The following is a 14892-nucleotide window of genomic DNA, read 5'->3' as shown; positions in this document are numbered from 1 at the left end:
ACTTCGCAATGATACTTTCCCTCTCCCCCTGCTGGAAACACTAGGGAATTTTTCACTGATATTTACTGGGGTGGCTTGGCCAAATTCCTGGCAGTAAATCTCACAGTACTCTAGGGGCTTTCCTATGCCTGGTCCCCCTGGAGTTTTTAACTCCCAGACTTGTCTGTCCTAAGTCTCCAGCAATTCATCAATCACAGTTCAGATATTCAGACCCTGTTACTGGTTCTGATGGTGGTTTCTGCTTTTGAGTGTCTGTTCTGGTAAGCTGTGACTACCTATGTTTACTTCTTCATCTTTCCAATCTTGAGGGCAGCAGTTTGTCCTGTGTCCTCACCTCTCTTATGAATCTAGAAGAGTTGTTGAGTTTTAATTCTGTTCAGCTTTTTACCTGTTGTTAGAAGGGAGGGGCATCTTCTAAGCTCCTTACAAGCAGAACCAGAAACCAGAAGTTGAGGTAAACATTTTCATGCCTGGAACATTCTATACACACAGCTTGTGCTTTTAGAATCAGGGTGAACCAAGTCTATGCTGAAATTCTAAGGCTGTAAATTTTTCTTTAAGTCTGAAAAAGCTCTGGTTTATTTTTAACAATTTTATTGAAAAAAGTTTTTTTGAGATATAACTTACATATCATAAAGTTGACCCACTTTAAGTATATAGTTAATGATTTCAGGTAAATTTATTGAGTTATACAGCCATCATCATAATACCATAATCTAGTATTAGAGCATTTTCATTATCCCAATAAGATTTCTCATGCCCATTTATGGCTAATCTCCTTTTCTGCACTCAGCCCCAGAAAACCACTACCCTACTTTCTCTATACATTTGCCTTTATTGGACATCGCACATAAATGGAATTATGTACTCTGTGGTTTCTTTATGCCTGGCTTCTCTTATGTAGCATAATGTTTTTGAGGTTCATCCATATTGGAGCTATTTGGTATTTTGTTCCTTCTTATTGATGAGCAATATTCCGTTGGATGAATACACTAATTTTTGTTATCCATTCACCATTTGATAGACATAAGGGTTATTTGCAATTTTGGCTATTATAGATAATGCTGCAGTGAACGTTCATGTGCAAGTCGTTGTGTAGATACTTTTTTTTCTCTTGGTATATACCTATATGTAGAATTGTTAAATCCTATGGTAAATTTATGTTTAACTTTAAAAAAATTGTCAAAGTGTTTTCCAAAGTGACTGTACTATTTTACATTCCCATTAGCAATGAATGAAGGTTCTAGTTTCTCCATATCCTCTCCAATATTTGTTGTTGTCAGTCTTTGTGGATATTGCCATTCTCATGTGAAGTGGTATGTCACTGATTTTAATTTACATTTCCCTAATGACTAATCATGTTGAGTTCTCTGTGTATTTTGATTTTAAAAAATGAGAGAAAAAAATTTGATTAAAAATAAAGATCAGGATGCCTGAGTGGCACAGTTGGTTAAGCATCCAACTCTTGGTTTCAGCTCAGGTCGTGATCTCAGGGTTGTGCTCCATGTTAGGATCTGTGCTCAACACGGAGGCTGCTTGAGATTCTCTCTCCCTCTCCCTCTGCTCCTCCCACTTGTGTTCTCTCTCTCTCTCTAAAATAAATAAATAAATAAATAAATAAATAAATAAATAAATCTTTTAAAATAAATAAATAAATATTGATTTATAAGAAGAAAGGGGGCCTTGCTTGGCATAATACGATGGAGTCTATTAGGAATAAGTCTAGGAAGAGGAAAAGTTTTTGTCAAATGCTTATTACTATTTGTGCAATTTTATGCTGAATGAATTTTTAAACAATATATCTTAAGCTAACGTCAAATACAGAGTTCAACAATTATTTAGTTAAATTCTGGGATCCCTGGGTGGCGCAGCGGTTTGGCGCCTGCCTTTGGCCCAGGGTGCGATCCTGGAGACCCGGGCTCCCTGCATGGAGCCTGCTTCTCCCTCTGCCTGTGTCTCTGCACCTCTCTCTCTCTGTGACTATCATAAATAAATAAAAATTTAAAAAAAATTTCAAGAAAAACCCACCTTCACAGCTAAAGTAAAAGCAGGTGGATAAGAAGTTTATCCTGCACAATTAGTTCTGATCACTCCATTGGCTGTGAATCTTTAGCCTTTCAAAGCTCTATAAGACTTTTATAAATCCCACAGGCCTGCCAGAGGCTTTAACTAGTTTTATGTCACCCTTCCTTTCAAGAATTATATGAGATAATCAGTAATTAGTAAATGATATGATTCTATAATACTAAAGTTTTGTAGAAAGTATTTTTGAGGCATTTGGTGGATTATGGGAAAAAACCCTTAGAATTTGTGCTAGACCATGTGTGAGGGATTTACACATATATGTCCATCTTTTACCCAAACTTGGTCATTTTTATGAACCAGAAATGTCTCTTATTTTCTTTAGTCTGTTTATGGAGAGGAATGTCAGCAAGCCCACATATGTTGGTGTATAGTTTAGCTAGTGATTTTTTTCTTTGTGAGTTCACAGTTGTCAAAATAGATCCCACAGTACAACTTAACAGTGGTAGTTTTAGCCAGCCTTTTAATTAAGGACATTTAATATTACCCTGATTTGCTAGTGTGGATCCATCTCCCTGCTTCCCATTCCCAGTCCTAGAACAATAACTGAATTGAGCACTTTTGTTGATGAAACTAACAATGTTAGTGACATCCAACAAATTCTACTTTTACATATTGGGTCTTTAAATGTTGTGCCAAGACTGATGGAATGCTACAGGTATTTGGTTTCTAACAGTATGTTGTCAAGAGAGCAAGTGTAGGATTGAGAGCATCAGTGCTTTCAGAATCACATATGCTCAAGTTTAGAATGATTCTTTTAGGTCTTCTAATCCTTTAGTCTACCTACTGTGTGTCTGTTATAATATAACTCTCAGACATATTTCTGATTGAGTTTTCTTTTCATAGATGGGAGACGATATAATTTCCTACCTACCCAACTCTGAATTCCTTAAAATTCTGAGTTTCTTTTTTTTTTTTTTAAGATTTTATTTATTTATTCATGAGACACTCACACACACAGAGAGAGAGAGAGAGAGAAGCAGGCTCCATGCAGGGAGCCAGATGTGGGACTCGATCCCGGGTCTCCAGGATCACTCCCTGGGCCAAAGGCAGGCACTCAACTGCTGAGCCACCCAGGCATCCCAAACTCTGAGTTTCTTGAAATGAAAACTTCTGAACACAAAACAATGCTGGAAAGTGAAGACAAACTATTCTTAACCTTTTCTGAGAACTCTGGTCTTAAATTGTATATATACAAGTTGTATATCCTTTTGTATATATACAAAAAAGGAGAATTTAGATCAAAGATGAACAACACTTAGGCGTCTAAGATAGATGTGTTGTTGGCTTGCAAAGCTGTCTTTATGGATGTTTTTCTGAAGATAGGGCCCAGAGATTTCATGAGATTTTTCAAAGTGCCTCAAAAATATGAAGTGGGGCAGCCCAGGTGGCTCGGTGGTTTAGCACCGCCTTCAGCCCAGGGCCTGATCCTTGAGACCCAGGATGGAGTCCCACGTTGAGCTCCCTGCATGGAGCCTGCTTATCCCTCTGCCTCTCTGTCTCTGTCTCTGTCTCTCTCTCTGTGTCTCTCATGAATAAGTTTTAAAAATCTTTAAAAAAAAATGAAGTGTCTTAAAGAAAGAGTTGCTAACCATTTGGATAGATGACAGAGCAAGTCTTTTCCTGACAGATTTTTAAGAATAAGGCATGTCATGGTCTGTTTATTAGTTAAAAATTACTCTACCAATAGTAAGTTTCTTGAGTGTGATAATAATACGATGATTATGTAAGAGAACATTCTTGCTTTAGGTTAGTGCTGAAGTATTTAAAGATATACTGTTATGATACCTGTAATGTACTCTCAAAAGTTCATCAAAGGAGTGTATACAAGTACAGGTATAAAGAGACAGAGATAAAGCTCCATGTTCACAAATGTAGCAAAATGTTAACAATTGATGAATCTAGGCAAGAGTAAGTGAATATTGATGGTGCTATTCCTTCAACATGGATAAAAAGAAATGAAGTTGTAAATATGAGAATAAGGCATTCTTTTTCTAACTTAATTTTATAATTATAGGTAAAGAAAGAATGCTATTATCATATTTTATAGATGGCTAACATCAGGCAGAAAAAGATTTGGAAAGCCAGCCAGTATCATCCCAAATTACTCCTAACCAATAACAGACCTAACAGCAGGGCTTTGCCATCTTCCCATCTTCTCCCTCATAACCCGGTGCATCCCATAGGCAGACGACAGTTTGTTCACACAAGTCCACTAAAATCGCTGCAATGCCCACCACGGTGCTGACTTTTGCATCCACAGACAGAATCCATTGCAGCCACCTCCTAGCTGATGTTATGCTTGAACAGTAAAGTGCACACGGGAACAGATGGCATCTTGTGACCTTCTTAATAACAGGCTTGGCTGCCAATGTTCCTTTGTGTCCAGTCTCTGCAGGGAATTTGGAAACTGTTGCCTTACACTTGAATATTTTCTGGCAAACTTGTTTAACCATTTATAGACCGGTTCCCAATTTAAAATGGTCAGAGAGAGTAAAACAGAATTCCCAACTCCTGAAAGGGACATTGGTATTTCCTGAGTCTGGGGACCTTATCCTGGGATTGTCTGGGGTGGGCTGGCAATCACTCAGCATATTTGTCATTTTTAATGTGGTGAGGATGTAAATACGAGGCAAACTGCTTATCAGGCTATCGAGATATATTGGTGGCCAATGTGAGATTTTTTTCTTCCTATAGTTTAAAAGAAATGCACTTCCCACAGCAAGACATACAAATGAGCCAGAAAACAAACTACATCCCAGTATTACAAGGTCCCTCTGCTGCTGTGCCGCCCACAGCAGGAGTGAATGTGGGAACCCTGCAGTGAGTGAGGCTTGTTCTAAGTCACTGTGTTTCCTCCATTGCACACCCTGGGCAACCAGTGGCTGTCGAGCTCCGAGCTCCCGAGCTCCGCAGTGAGAGGAGAGGGAGGAGAATGAGGGCACTAGATGATGACGTGAGGGAGCAGCCTGCCTGCGGCCTGGCCCCCCTTGAGTGTTGGGAGGAGGGGGCAGCTTTCCTCCGGTAACAATGGAAGGCAAACAAGATGGCCCTAAGAAAAGACAATGAAGACATTCACACCAAAGCCTGAGGAGTCTCCTTCTCCCAACAGAATGAATCTGGAAGGGCTGTATTAGGAGAAAAATGTAAAATTAGTCCCTGTCAGACAACAGGTGAGGAGGGATGAGTGGGGACAGAGCAAGAATGCCACTGCCAGTGCATATGGTAGGAGTGAAAAGCATGGGGTCTCAGGGTAGAAGCAGCTCAGCTTCCAGGCACAGGACTGTGTGGAAGAGATGGACAAGAACCTTGTTTCTGTTTGCAGGAGGAGGTTTCATTCCAGGGTTTCTCCTGCTAGCTGAGGGGGAGTAGAGCTCTTTCCTGTGGGCCCCAGTTCTGCACCTGCAAGGATGCCTTGGAGTGGGGAGGTATTCCCTGATGCCTCTGCCTGGGAAAAGCTGCCCTAGTTGTGAAGGAGCCTTGACTGGGGAGTTGTGAGTCTCTCCTGGGAAAGTAGGGGGAAGGCTGCCTGACTTGGCTATTTGCTCCTCTCTTATTCCATCCCAGGGCCAGCCTATTGCTCCTTTGTCAGGTAGACTAGAAAATCTGTAGAAAAAGCCTCTTCTATTTAAGCCTGTGCTAACCCATCTGCTTCCACCGTCACTTGGGGCCCCAGCCGCCAGAATCAATAAGCTTTGGAAATGTTCCAAAAACAGTAGCAGGGGCACATATCCCTGCGACATTATGGAAACAAGATTAACAAAGCTTGGAAGCCACAAGACACCAACAACACTAAGAAATGGGTGGCAGTTCCCCTGCCTTAAGCCCTACAGGCACCACTTACTCTTCTCTTTCCTTTCTCCCTCTCATCCTGAATCACGTTTGCCATATCTTGTTGGTACAACTGCATGTGTATTTTCAGATTAGAGGTTAGCCTTGCTGTATCTCCTTCAGTCCACTGCAGATCTGGGGTGGGGGATGAAAGAGTGTGAATAACTAAAACCACGTATACAGGCAACAGTCCCATATACTATTTATTTACTCAGTTTTTACAATATTACAATTTTATGTGCTACAATGCAGGACTCTAAAGACTGCCATTGGAAATACAAGTTTTTGTAAGGTTGCTTCTGTGAAAACTACATTCTCATTTTTTTTAAGCTTTTATTTATTTATTCATGAGAGATACAGAGAGAGGCAGAGATACGGGCAGATGGAGAAGCAGGCTCCCCTCAAGGGAAGCCCGATGTGGAACTTGATCCCTGGGCCCCAGGATCATGCCCTGAGCTGAAGGCAGATGCTCAACCACTGAGCCATCCAGATGTCCTTACATTCTCATTTTTAAAAGTACTTTATAAACTCCCTTTTGGAAGACAAATTATGAATAAGAAACTTCCTGTATAAGAAAATATGTTGAGTGTGGTGGGAAAAGTCTACAATGGAAGGTCCATAAACACCATGGTTCAACACACAACATGGAGCATCTGGTTTATGTTGAGCCCTATTCCAGGTGCTGGAGGTACAGAGACAAATAAGACAAACAAGTCTGCTCTCAGGAAACTTATGTTGTAGGAAAGGACAGAGAAAATAAACAAGTAAACAAATACAATAGTACATAGGAAGCAAGCAAGGCACCAAGATAGTAATTAAGAGGGAAAGATAAAAAATAAATAAAATAAAAAATAAATAAAATAAAAAAATAAAAAAATAAAAATAAGAGGGAAAGAGTGTGAAGGACTTACTTTAAATATTGGGGGCTGGGAAGACCTCTCTGAAGAGGTGACATTTAAACTCATACCTAAAGGATACAGCTAAGCAGAGCTGGGATAATTGCCTTCTAACAAAGAGAACATATGTGCAAAGGTCCTGAGGTGGGAAATGGCTTAGCATTTTCAAGTTACTAAAAGAAGCCAATGTAACTAGAACAGCAGGTGAGCAAAAAGGAGGGGCCATGCAGTGAGACTAGAAAGATAGGTAGGGTCACATCCGTGCAAGACTTTTTTTGGTAAGGAATTGTGATTTTATAGCAAGTGTGATAGGAAACAGAGAAGTGACATCATCATGTTTATGCTTTAAGCTCCCATTGTGTGAAGACATGACTTATAGGGTAGTCTGGTGACCTCTTACTGCCTATAGAAGTCTTGAGGTTTGGAGAAGGCTTCATAGATTAAAAGTGGGAGTAAAAGAATGGGTAAAAAAGAAGGATGTTAAAAATGGGCACAAATACTCTTGAATTAACACAACAAACTATCTTATATTGCCCTCTTAAAATATTTGGTTCTTGTAAATATTCTTCTAAACATTGTCATCCTTATAAGAGGCTATATACCATACAAAACAGTTCCAGAGACACGCTTCGGGGGCTTAGAATTTGTTGTCTGTGGTTAGGGAATATCCCAAGGAGATCTCACACATGTTGTCACATCTGGGCTTGGATGTGGTCATACTACAAAAAACCTCTTCCCTAGTATAAATTACACCTCCTGAACAGAAAGAATCAAGAGGCCAGTGTACCCCCCTTGCAAGGGTAGCTTGGGCACATCCTCGAGGGCTACAAGGGTGGGAGAAGGGAAAAAGAGCTGGCAAGGTCTGCCATCTAGTCTGTATTCCACCACACTCTTCATAAATTGCTTCTGCAGGAGAGAAGCTTTAATTAAAAATAATTTGTTAGTGTCTGTCTTAGGGTGTAAGTAGAGAGAAAGTTGAAGTGTTTAGCAATTTCTGTTTGCTGTACCGCAGTTTTATAATGCTTGATATTTATTTGTCCAACCCAGAAATAAACCCACACATATATAGTCAATTAGGTTATAACAAAGAAGCCAAGGGGGAAAAAGACAGTATCTTCAATAAATGTTGTTGGCCATAAATGCCACATACAGCAGAATAAAACTAGACCACTCTCTTACACCATACACAAAAATTAACTCAAAATGGATTAAAGACTTGAAGGTAAAACATGAAGCCATAAAGTTCCTAGATGGAAACATAGGTGGTAAGCTCCTTGACATTGGTCCTTATGATGCTTTTTGGATCTGATTCCAAAGGCAAGAGAAGCAAAAGCAAAAATAAACAAATGGGACTGCATCAAGCATAAAAAGCTTCTGCATAGTGAAGGAAACCATCAACAAAACAAAAAGGCGGTCTACTGAATGGGAGAAGATATTTGCAAATGATATATCCGATAAGGGATTAATATCCAAAATATATAAAGAACTCACCCAACTCAACAACAACAACACAAAACCCCCCAAACAACCCAATTAAAAAGTGGGCAGAGGAGCTGAATAGACATTTTCCAAAGAAGACATACAGATAACCAACATATACATGAAAAGATGCTCAACATCACTAATCATTGGGGAAATGCAGATCAAAACCACAGTGAGATATCACCTCACACCTGTTAAAATGATTATCATCAAAAAGACAAGAATAACAAGTGTTGGCAAGGACGTAGAGAAAAGGGAACCCTTGTGCACTGTTGGTGGGAATGTGAATTGGTACAGCCACTAGGGAAACCAGTATGGATATTCTTCAAAAAATTAAATAGAACTACCATATGATCCAGCTATTCCATTTCTGCGTATTTACCTGAAGAATATGAAAACACAAATTTGAAAAAATATATGCACACCTATGTCCATTACAGCACTATTTATAATAGCCAAGATATGGAAACAACCTAAGTATCCATTGATTAATTATCCATTGAATGGATAAAGATGTGATATTTATATAATGAAATACTACTCAGCCATAAAAGACACTGAAGTCTTGCCATTTGTGACAACATGGATGCTAACTGAAATAAGTCAGATGGAGAAAAACAAATACCATATGATTTAACTTCTGTGCTGAATCTGAAAAACAAAACAGACAAAGCCAAACAAAAACAAATTCATAGATACAGAGAATAGATTGGTAGTTACCAGAGGAAAGGGGAATTGGGGTGGGCAAAATGGGTAAAGGGGCTCAACTGTATGGTGATAGGTGATAACTAAACATATGGTGGTGATCACTTTGTAGTATATACAAATATCGAATTATAATGTTATATACCTGAAACTTATATACCGATTATATACCAATTTTACTTCAATAAGAAAAAAGAGAGTTTAATTTTCAGTAGGTATTGCTTTGTTCTTTGAACATGAGAGACAAGCATGTGATAGACCGCAGGAAGGAAAGCCATAACCAAATCAAATACTTGGGAAGAAAACTAGTAGTAATGCAAAAGGAAAACCACCTTAATGTGGGCAGAACAACTGAACGAACTCTTTGAAAGGCAGTTGTGAAGAAGGATTTGAGAATATATTTCCTATGATGATCATACATCCCACTTAAGGAGAGCCCACCTGATTTGCATAACTATAAATGGATATATATCTACAAAGAGACAATCAACAGACCAATGTTCATTTGACTTCATGTTTTAACTCCCGCCATTAGGGACTTCTAGCACAGTTACACCTGATAATCCAAAAAAAACATGGAAATTGAAAAGAAGCAGCACAAGAAGAAGTTATTACTTGGCCAAATTAAATAATTCTACCTTGACGTCCTGTCAGCTCTTAAGGAAAAGAGTAGTTATCAGTTAAATTAAAACGACCGCTGGAGGAGAGTGAAAAAGGCAACATGGGCCAAGTCCCTGAAGAAGTCGTCATCATGAATATGCACCGATGTCCTCTCTACCTTTCCTCCTACCAGTACTTTACCATGACAGTAGGAGAGAAGGCAGGAAAACACAGTAATACTGATCATGGAGTAGAAAAGTATTGCTTCTGTCGCTTGTGTTATCACCCTCCAGGAACTTCCACCCATCCAGCTCCAGGACTGCTCAGCAACCAGCACTCATGGGCCACCGGCGATTAGCATGGATAATCAGCATTCTGAAGGGCATGGCAAGTAGAATAAATGCAGTAGGACTGGACTCTGTGCCACTCAGGTCAAATGCACTGTCACTTTGACTTTCTGTGAAGGACGTGATCAGGCTGTTTAGTTCCCCGTACCCTGGCTCAGACTTGTCTCCAAGCTATGCAGTGTGTTTTAATTTTATGTTCATTACTAAAAGAGGAGGAAGATGGTCTTTTCTGATTTTTTTAAATTTTATTTATTTATTCATGAGAGACACAGAGAGATTATTTATTCATGAGAGACACACAGAGAGAGAGGCAGAGACACAAGGCAGAGGGAGAAGCAGGATCTATGCAGGGAGCCCGATGTGGGACTCCATCCCCGGTCTCCAGAATCAGGCCCTGGGCTGAAGGCGGTGCTAAGCTGCTGAGCCACCTGGGCTGCCCAGTCTTTCCTGATTTTAACAACAGCACAAATAGTTAGCTGTCCTGTCTTCTTGCCTCAACAGACCATAGAAGAACACATAAAACCCACCTCAAATGTACTACTCCGATAAATCCAGGTTTTATTAGGAGAGCCAGCAGAATAGTGATTGTTTAAGGCAGTCATTAAAAACTTGTATCTCCATTATTTAGGAAAACCCCATAAGGCTGCAGGATACTTTTTACCATCCATCCTCCCCCCATCACAACACACACATTCATGTTAGACCTTTACATGCTACAGCAAAACAGATAGCCAGAATATTTTATAAAGTGCTAGGAAGTCCTAATTTGATATTTTAATTATTCGTCTTATGAAGCCTTCGAAGGTGGGACCCAGAGAGGTGGAAATTATATGGGAAAAATCTACTGTGTTTCTTCCTCAAAATCAGTGGGTATGCAGGAGGGCCAGTTGCTCCCCTCCACAGTATGCAGTTGTCAGGAAGGGGCTGTCCAGCTGAGGAACCCACTTCTGAACTCTCTGGAATCTAGGTGGAGCCTTGTGGGTACTTCTGCCATTGGAATGTGAGCAGGAGAGATGCATCTCATTTCCAGGCTGAAGTGGTAAGAAAGCAGGTGTGCCTTCCCTACCCTTTACAAAGGACTCTGGCTCCCCAGGGGATGGTGGAACCCCAAGATAAAAGGAATCTGTGTCCCTGAATCCTTATGTGGAACATTTATCTGCAAAATACCTACTTTGGCCTTTATGTGAAGAAAAAAAATGAATTTTTATTGTGTTAAACAACTAGAATTTAAGATGTATGTATTATAGCAGCTAGTGTTATTCTAATTTAACTAAAACAGGGTGGAAGTGGTTATAGATTAGTAAATACAGTTTACTAGGTGGCGGTTTAAAGCTTTGGTTCTCTTCTTAGTTTTTTTAATGTACCCAGTAAAGCTCAGATTACATTACCTAAAGCTCTAAACTCTGGCAGAAGGAACATTCTGGTACTTATATGGAAGAGGACATTCGGGCCTTGGAATAACTCATTTTTAAGAGTGACAGATCCAGAGTACAACATACTCGTTTTCTTGCTAAAGACACTTTGCCTTTACTAGGCAAATGGAAACGAATGGACTACAGTCAAGAACCTAAAAGTCACAAAGACAGCAACCCTGGCAAAAGGGCTTTGCTTCACCCCCTGACTGTCGCACTTACCCTTAGCATCTGTGCTCTCTCGGGAGTCGGCCCTACAGACTATGGGATTGAAGGCAGAAGAGTTAGGTGATGATATCCTGTAGCAAGTAGAAGAAACAAGTAATGAGTTCATGGATCTATAAGCCACAGCCTACATACTTAGAGGAATTTTCACTCCTCTTCTCATTTGGCTTCGTAAACTCTTGCTTCTTCTCTTCTCCTTGTTCTACACTCCCAGCCATAACCCTGAACTCCCATGAAATCAACCCGAGTTGGATTTTCTCATTGTCTTTGGTGATTTGTTTCTTCCGTTTTGTCATAAAAGGGCAAAATGTTCAGCTTTTATACATGAAAAGCTCAAACGTGAAATTCATAATTGTTTTAACAGGATTTGTGGGTCTTTCTCTAGGTAGTTGTTTTCAGAATAAGCTAAGTGCTATGAATGGAACAGGAAATATCGCAGCAATTGTGCTGATTTCCCAGGAAAGTGTAGAACAGAGTAGCAGAGGAGTAATTCAGGGACTTACAGATGTTGTGTCTGTCCTTCGAAACACATCTCTAGCTGGGTTTCCCCAAATCCAGATGTGATATTCTTTTGAGGCAAGTAGGGTCTTGGTGGGAGGCACCATTATTTTGTATGGAATGGACAGTCCTCAATTTCTGGAGTTCACCACATTGTTTTTGGTCTCTGATTAAGGGCATAAGAGGGTCTCCAAGCTCCTGAGACCTGGAATCGTGGTATGAAGTAGAAGAGCAGAATTGATGTCAGCCTAGACAGTCCCAAAATGCTCCTGGATGTGCATTCAGCCAACAAACTAGCCCTAATCATCCCTGAGGCAGGGGCTGCTGGCCCACTCTCCTTTTTTCTTCTCCTTACCTGCAATGGATGAGTCAACTGAGGGTGTAATTTTAAAATTCAGATTTCTGTCCAATCCCAGTAATTAATTTCAGTAGGTTTAGGGCAGGTGGTCTGATACAAGTAGGCAGTAAACCAGTTTACTGATTTCTATGGAAATCTTCACTTCTCTTTATATTTTTAATCACCTAAGCAGACATACCCAAACACTGTGATTTGAGCTGTTTTTAAATATATATAGAGGGATCCCTGGGTGGCGCAGCGGTTTGGCGCCTGCCTTTGGCCCAGGGCGTGATCCTGGAGACCCAGGATCGAATCCCACATCGGGCTCCCGGTGCATGGAGCCTGCTTCTCCCTCTGCCTGTGTCTCTGCGCCTCTCTCTCTCTCTGTGATTATCATAAATAAATAAAAATTAAAAAAATAAAAAATAAAAAAATAAATATATATAGAGAAATACATAGAAATGGAATTATACAATATGTATTGCGTCTGGCTCAACATTATGTTTGTGACATTACTGGGTGTAACCATAGTTTATTCATATTCATTGACATTGAACATACCACTGTCTATCCATTCTGCTGGAAGTCAATAGTACTATTTTTACCTTTTACCTTTTAGCTTTTTTACTATAATGAAAAATGCTGCTATAAACACACTTGCACATACATGTCTCTTGGTGCATGTGTGAAATGCATTTCAGCTGTGTAGAAACTTAGAAGCAGTATTGGTAAGTTTTATGGTATCTGTAGCATCAACTTTAGAAGGTAAATCAGGGACACTTGGGTGGCTCAGCGGTTGAGCATGTGCCTTCGGTCCAGGACATGATCCTGGAGTCCCAGGATCGAGTCCCACATCGGGCTCCCTGCATGGAGCCTACTTCTCTCTCTGCCTATGTCTCTGTTTCTCTCTTCTGTGTCTCTCATAAATAAATAAATATATACATACATAAATAAATACATAAATAAATAGTATTGTGTTTCGTACACCTTAATATTTTCCCAATTTAACACATTCTAAATAATCATTTTATATTTTATTCAATAATCTCCCTTGGACAATTTTGATTTTATTGTAGTGTAAAAATGTCTGCTTATAGCCTTACAAAATTTTAATGAAACAGTTTTTGCTCAAAACCTAAGACATTTGCATTGGGGCTAAAATCAACCAAGAAAAAGATAAAAACAAAAGCAAGTTTAGAATATAATCAGTGTTTTCAAAATGAGCTTAATCTGCCCTTTATCTTCATTTATAACAGTGCCCGCTTCTTCACCTGTAATAGAATAAGCTGTAGATGCGCCAAGGCTAGGTTTACATTTCTGAGGTCCCAGAAAACAGACCTCACAAGCTTGGCGTCTTCCGTGGTTTGTAAGGTCACAGGGAGCATTGGTTGGAATGATGCATGTAACGACCATGGTCTGAACAGGACACAGATTCAAAGTCCTGGAAATTTTCACCAGATGTCATATTTCTGCACTTTTTTAGTTATCAAATATTTTTTTCTACTCTGTAGATCCGAGTGGATCTGTTTCGATACCAGATTTCAAACATTAACTTCAGAGGGGACCCTGGCAGTGCTTAAAGAGTCCCCTAATCTGCCGAAAGTCACCTCAAAGTTCGCAGAATTAGCCCAGGGATTTCCAAAATTAAGTGTCAACATATTTGAGAGCCAGTAGAAATACAGAGACTATGATCTGCTGGAATAGACTAGACAAGGCATCCAATAGAAAACGAATTCTGAGACATCTTAGCTTTAGGCACTATTTTGATGATTTGGAAAGACCTGGAAGGCAATATAATTAGTAATTATTTAGGGCATTGTTTGAGTTGTTAATCACATCAAGTTGGAGCCAAAAGTCCAACTGATTGTCAAATAAATTTCCAGAATTTGGACAGGATATTAGACAATATGCAGCGGGACATATTTCATAACAAGTCCTCATCTTTTTCCACGTCTCTCCGTATGTCTCTGCCTCAGACTCACTGAGCCATTTGCGTTCCCTGACAACGCCTGGGATTGAGCCCTTCTTTGCCTTTGTGCACGCGCGGCCCTGCATACAGTCGCCTTTGCTTTCTCCTCCTAAACCAACGCGGAGGAAACCTGATTTCCTGAGATCTTTCCAGAAACACAATGCCTCTTCCCCCACCACAGACACTGATAAAATCTCCTTCCTTTGTGATTACTTATTTCGGTACTTTCAGCTACCATATTAAACAAATTAATTTTTTCGGTGGGCCTCTCCTAAGACTTTGCTTAAACGCTCAGAAAACGTCCTTCAGGCCCTCAAGGCTTGCACCTCCCGACGGACAGCACAGGGTGCGGCAGGAGGACGAGACGCTCTTGCTCTGAGCCAAGTTTTCAGCTTCTGAAAGTGGAACAACCAGGCAAGAAACAAAGTGAAATTCTCGGGAGCACGTCCTCGCCAAGCAGAGAACGCGCAACACCTGCAATTCAATCAAATACTCGCATTGTTCTCTC

The 14892-nt window shown here is 40.0% G+C and overlaps 1 protein-coding gene across 30 annotated transcripts in view; it reads right to left on the bottom strand.

The window, feature by feature from the left end:
* C13H4orf51 (chromosome 13 C4orf51 homolog) overlaps positions 1-14892 on the bottom strand; it is a 100046-nt gene that overhangs the window by 82705 nt on the left and 2449 nt on the right. For 21 of the 30 annotated variants that reach the window (XR_013350924.1, XM_077846245.1, XM_077846239.1 and 18 more), the window contains exons 2-4: positions 12871-14779; positions 11578-12661; positions 5927-6048 (exon numbers count right to left, since the gene is read on the bottom strand). Coding sequence is in view for 29 of the 30 variants with exons in the window: in XM_077846245.1 (XP_077702371.1) it covers positions 5927-6048; positions 11578-11689 (234 nt within the window). In the remaining variant the exon portion in view is untranslated. The remainder of the gene's footprint in view (positions 1-5926; positions 6049-11577; positions 12662-12870; positions 14780-14892) is intronic. The other 9 variants (XM_077846249.1, XM_077846247.1, XM_077846248.1 and 6 more) reach the window with 7 other exon arrangements.

Source organism: Canis aureus, chromosome 13 (genome assembly GCF_053574225.1).
Source record: "Canis aureus isolate CA01 chromosome 13, VMU_Caureus_v.1.0, whole genome shotgun sequence".
NCBI lineage: Eukaryota > Metazoa > Chordata > Mammalia > Carnivora > Canidae > Canis > Canis aureus.
The sequence above is the reverse complement of the archived record's forward strand: the minus strand, read 5'-3'. Positions and strand labels throughout refer to the sequence as shown.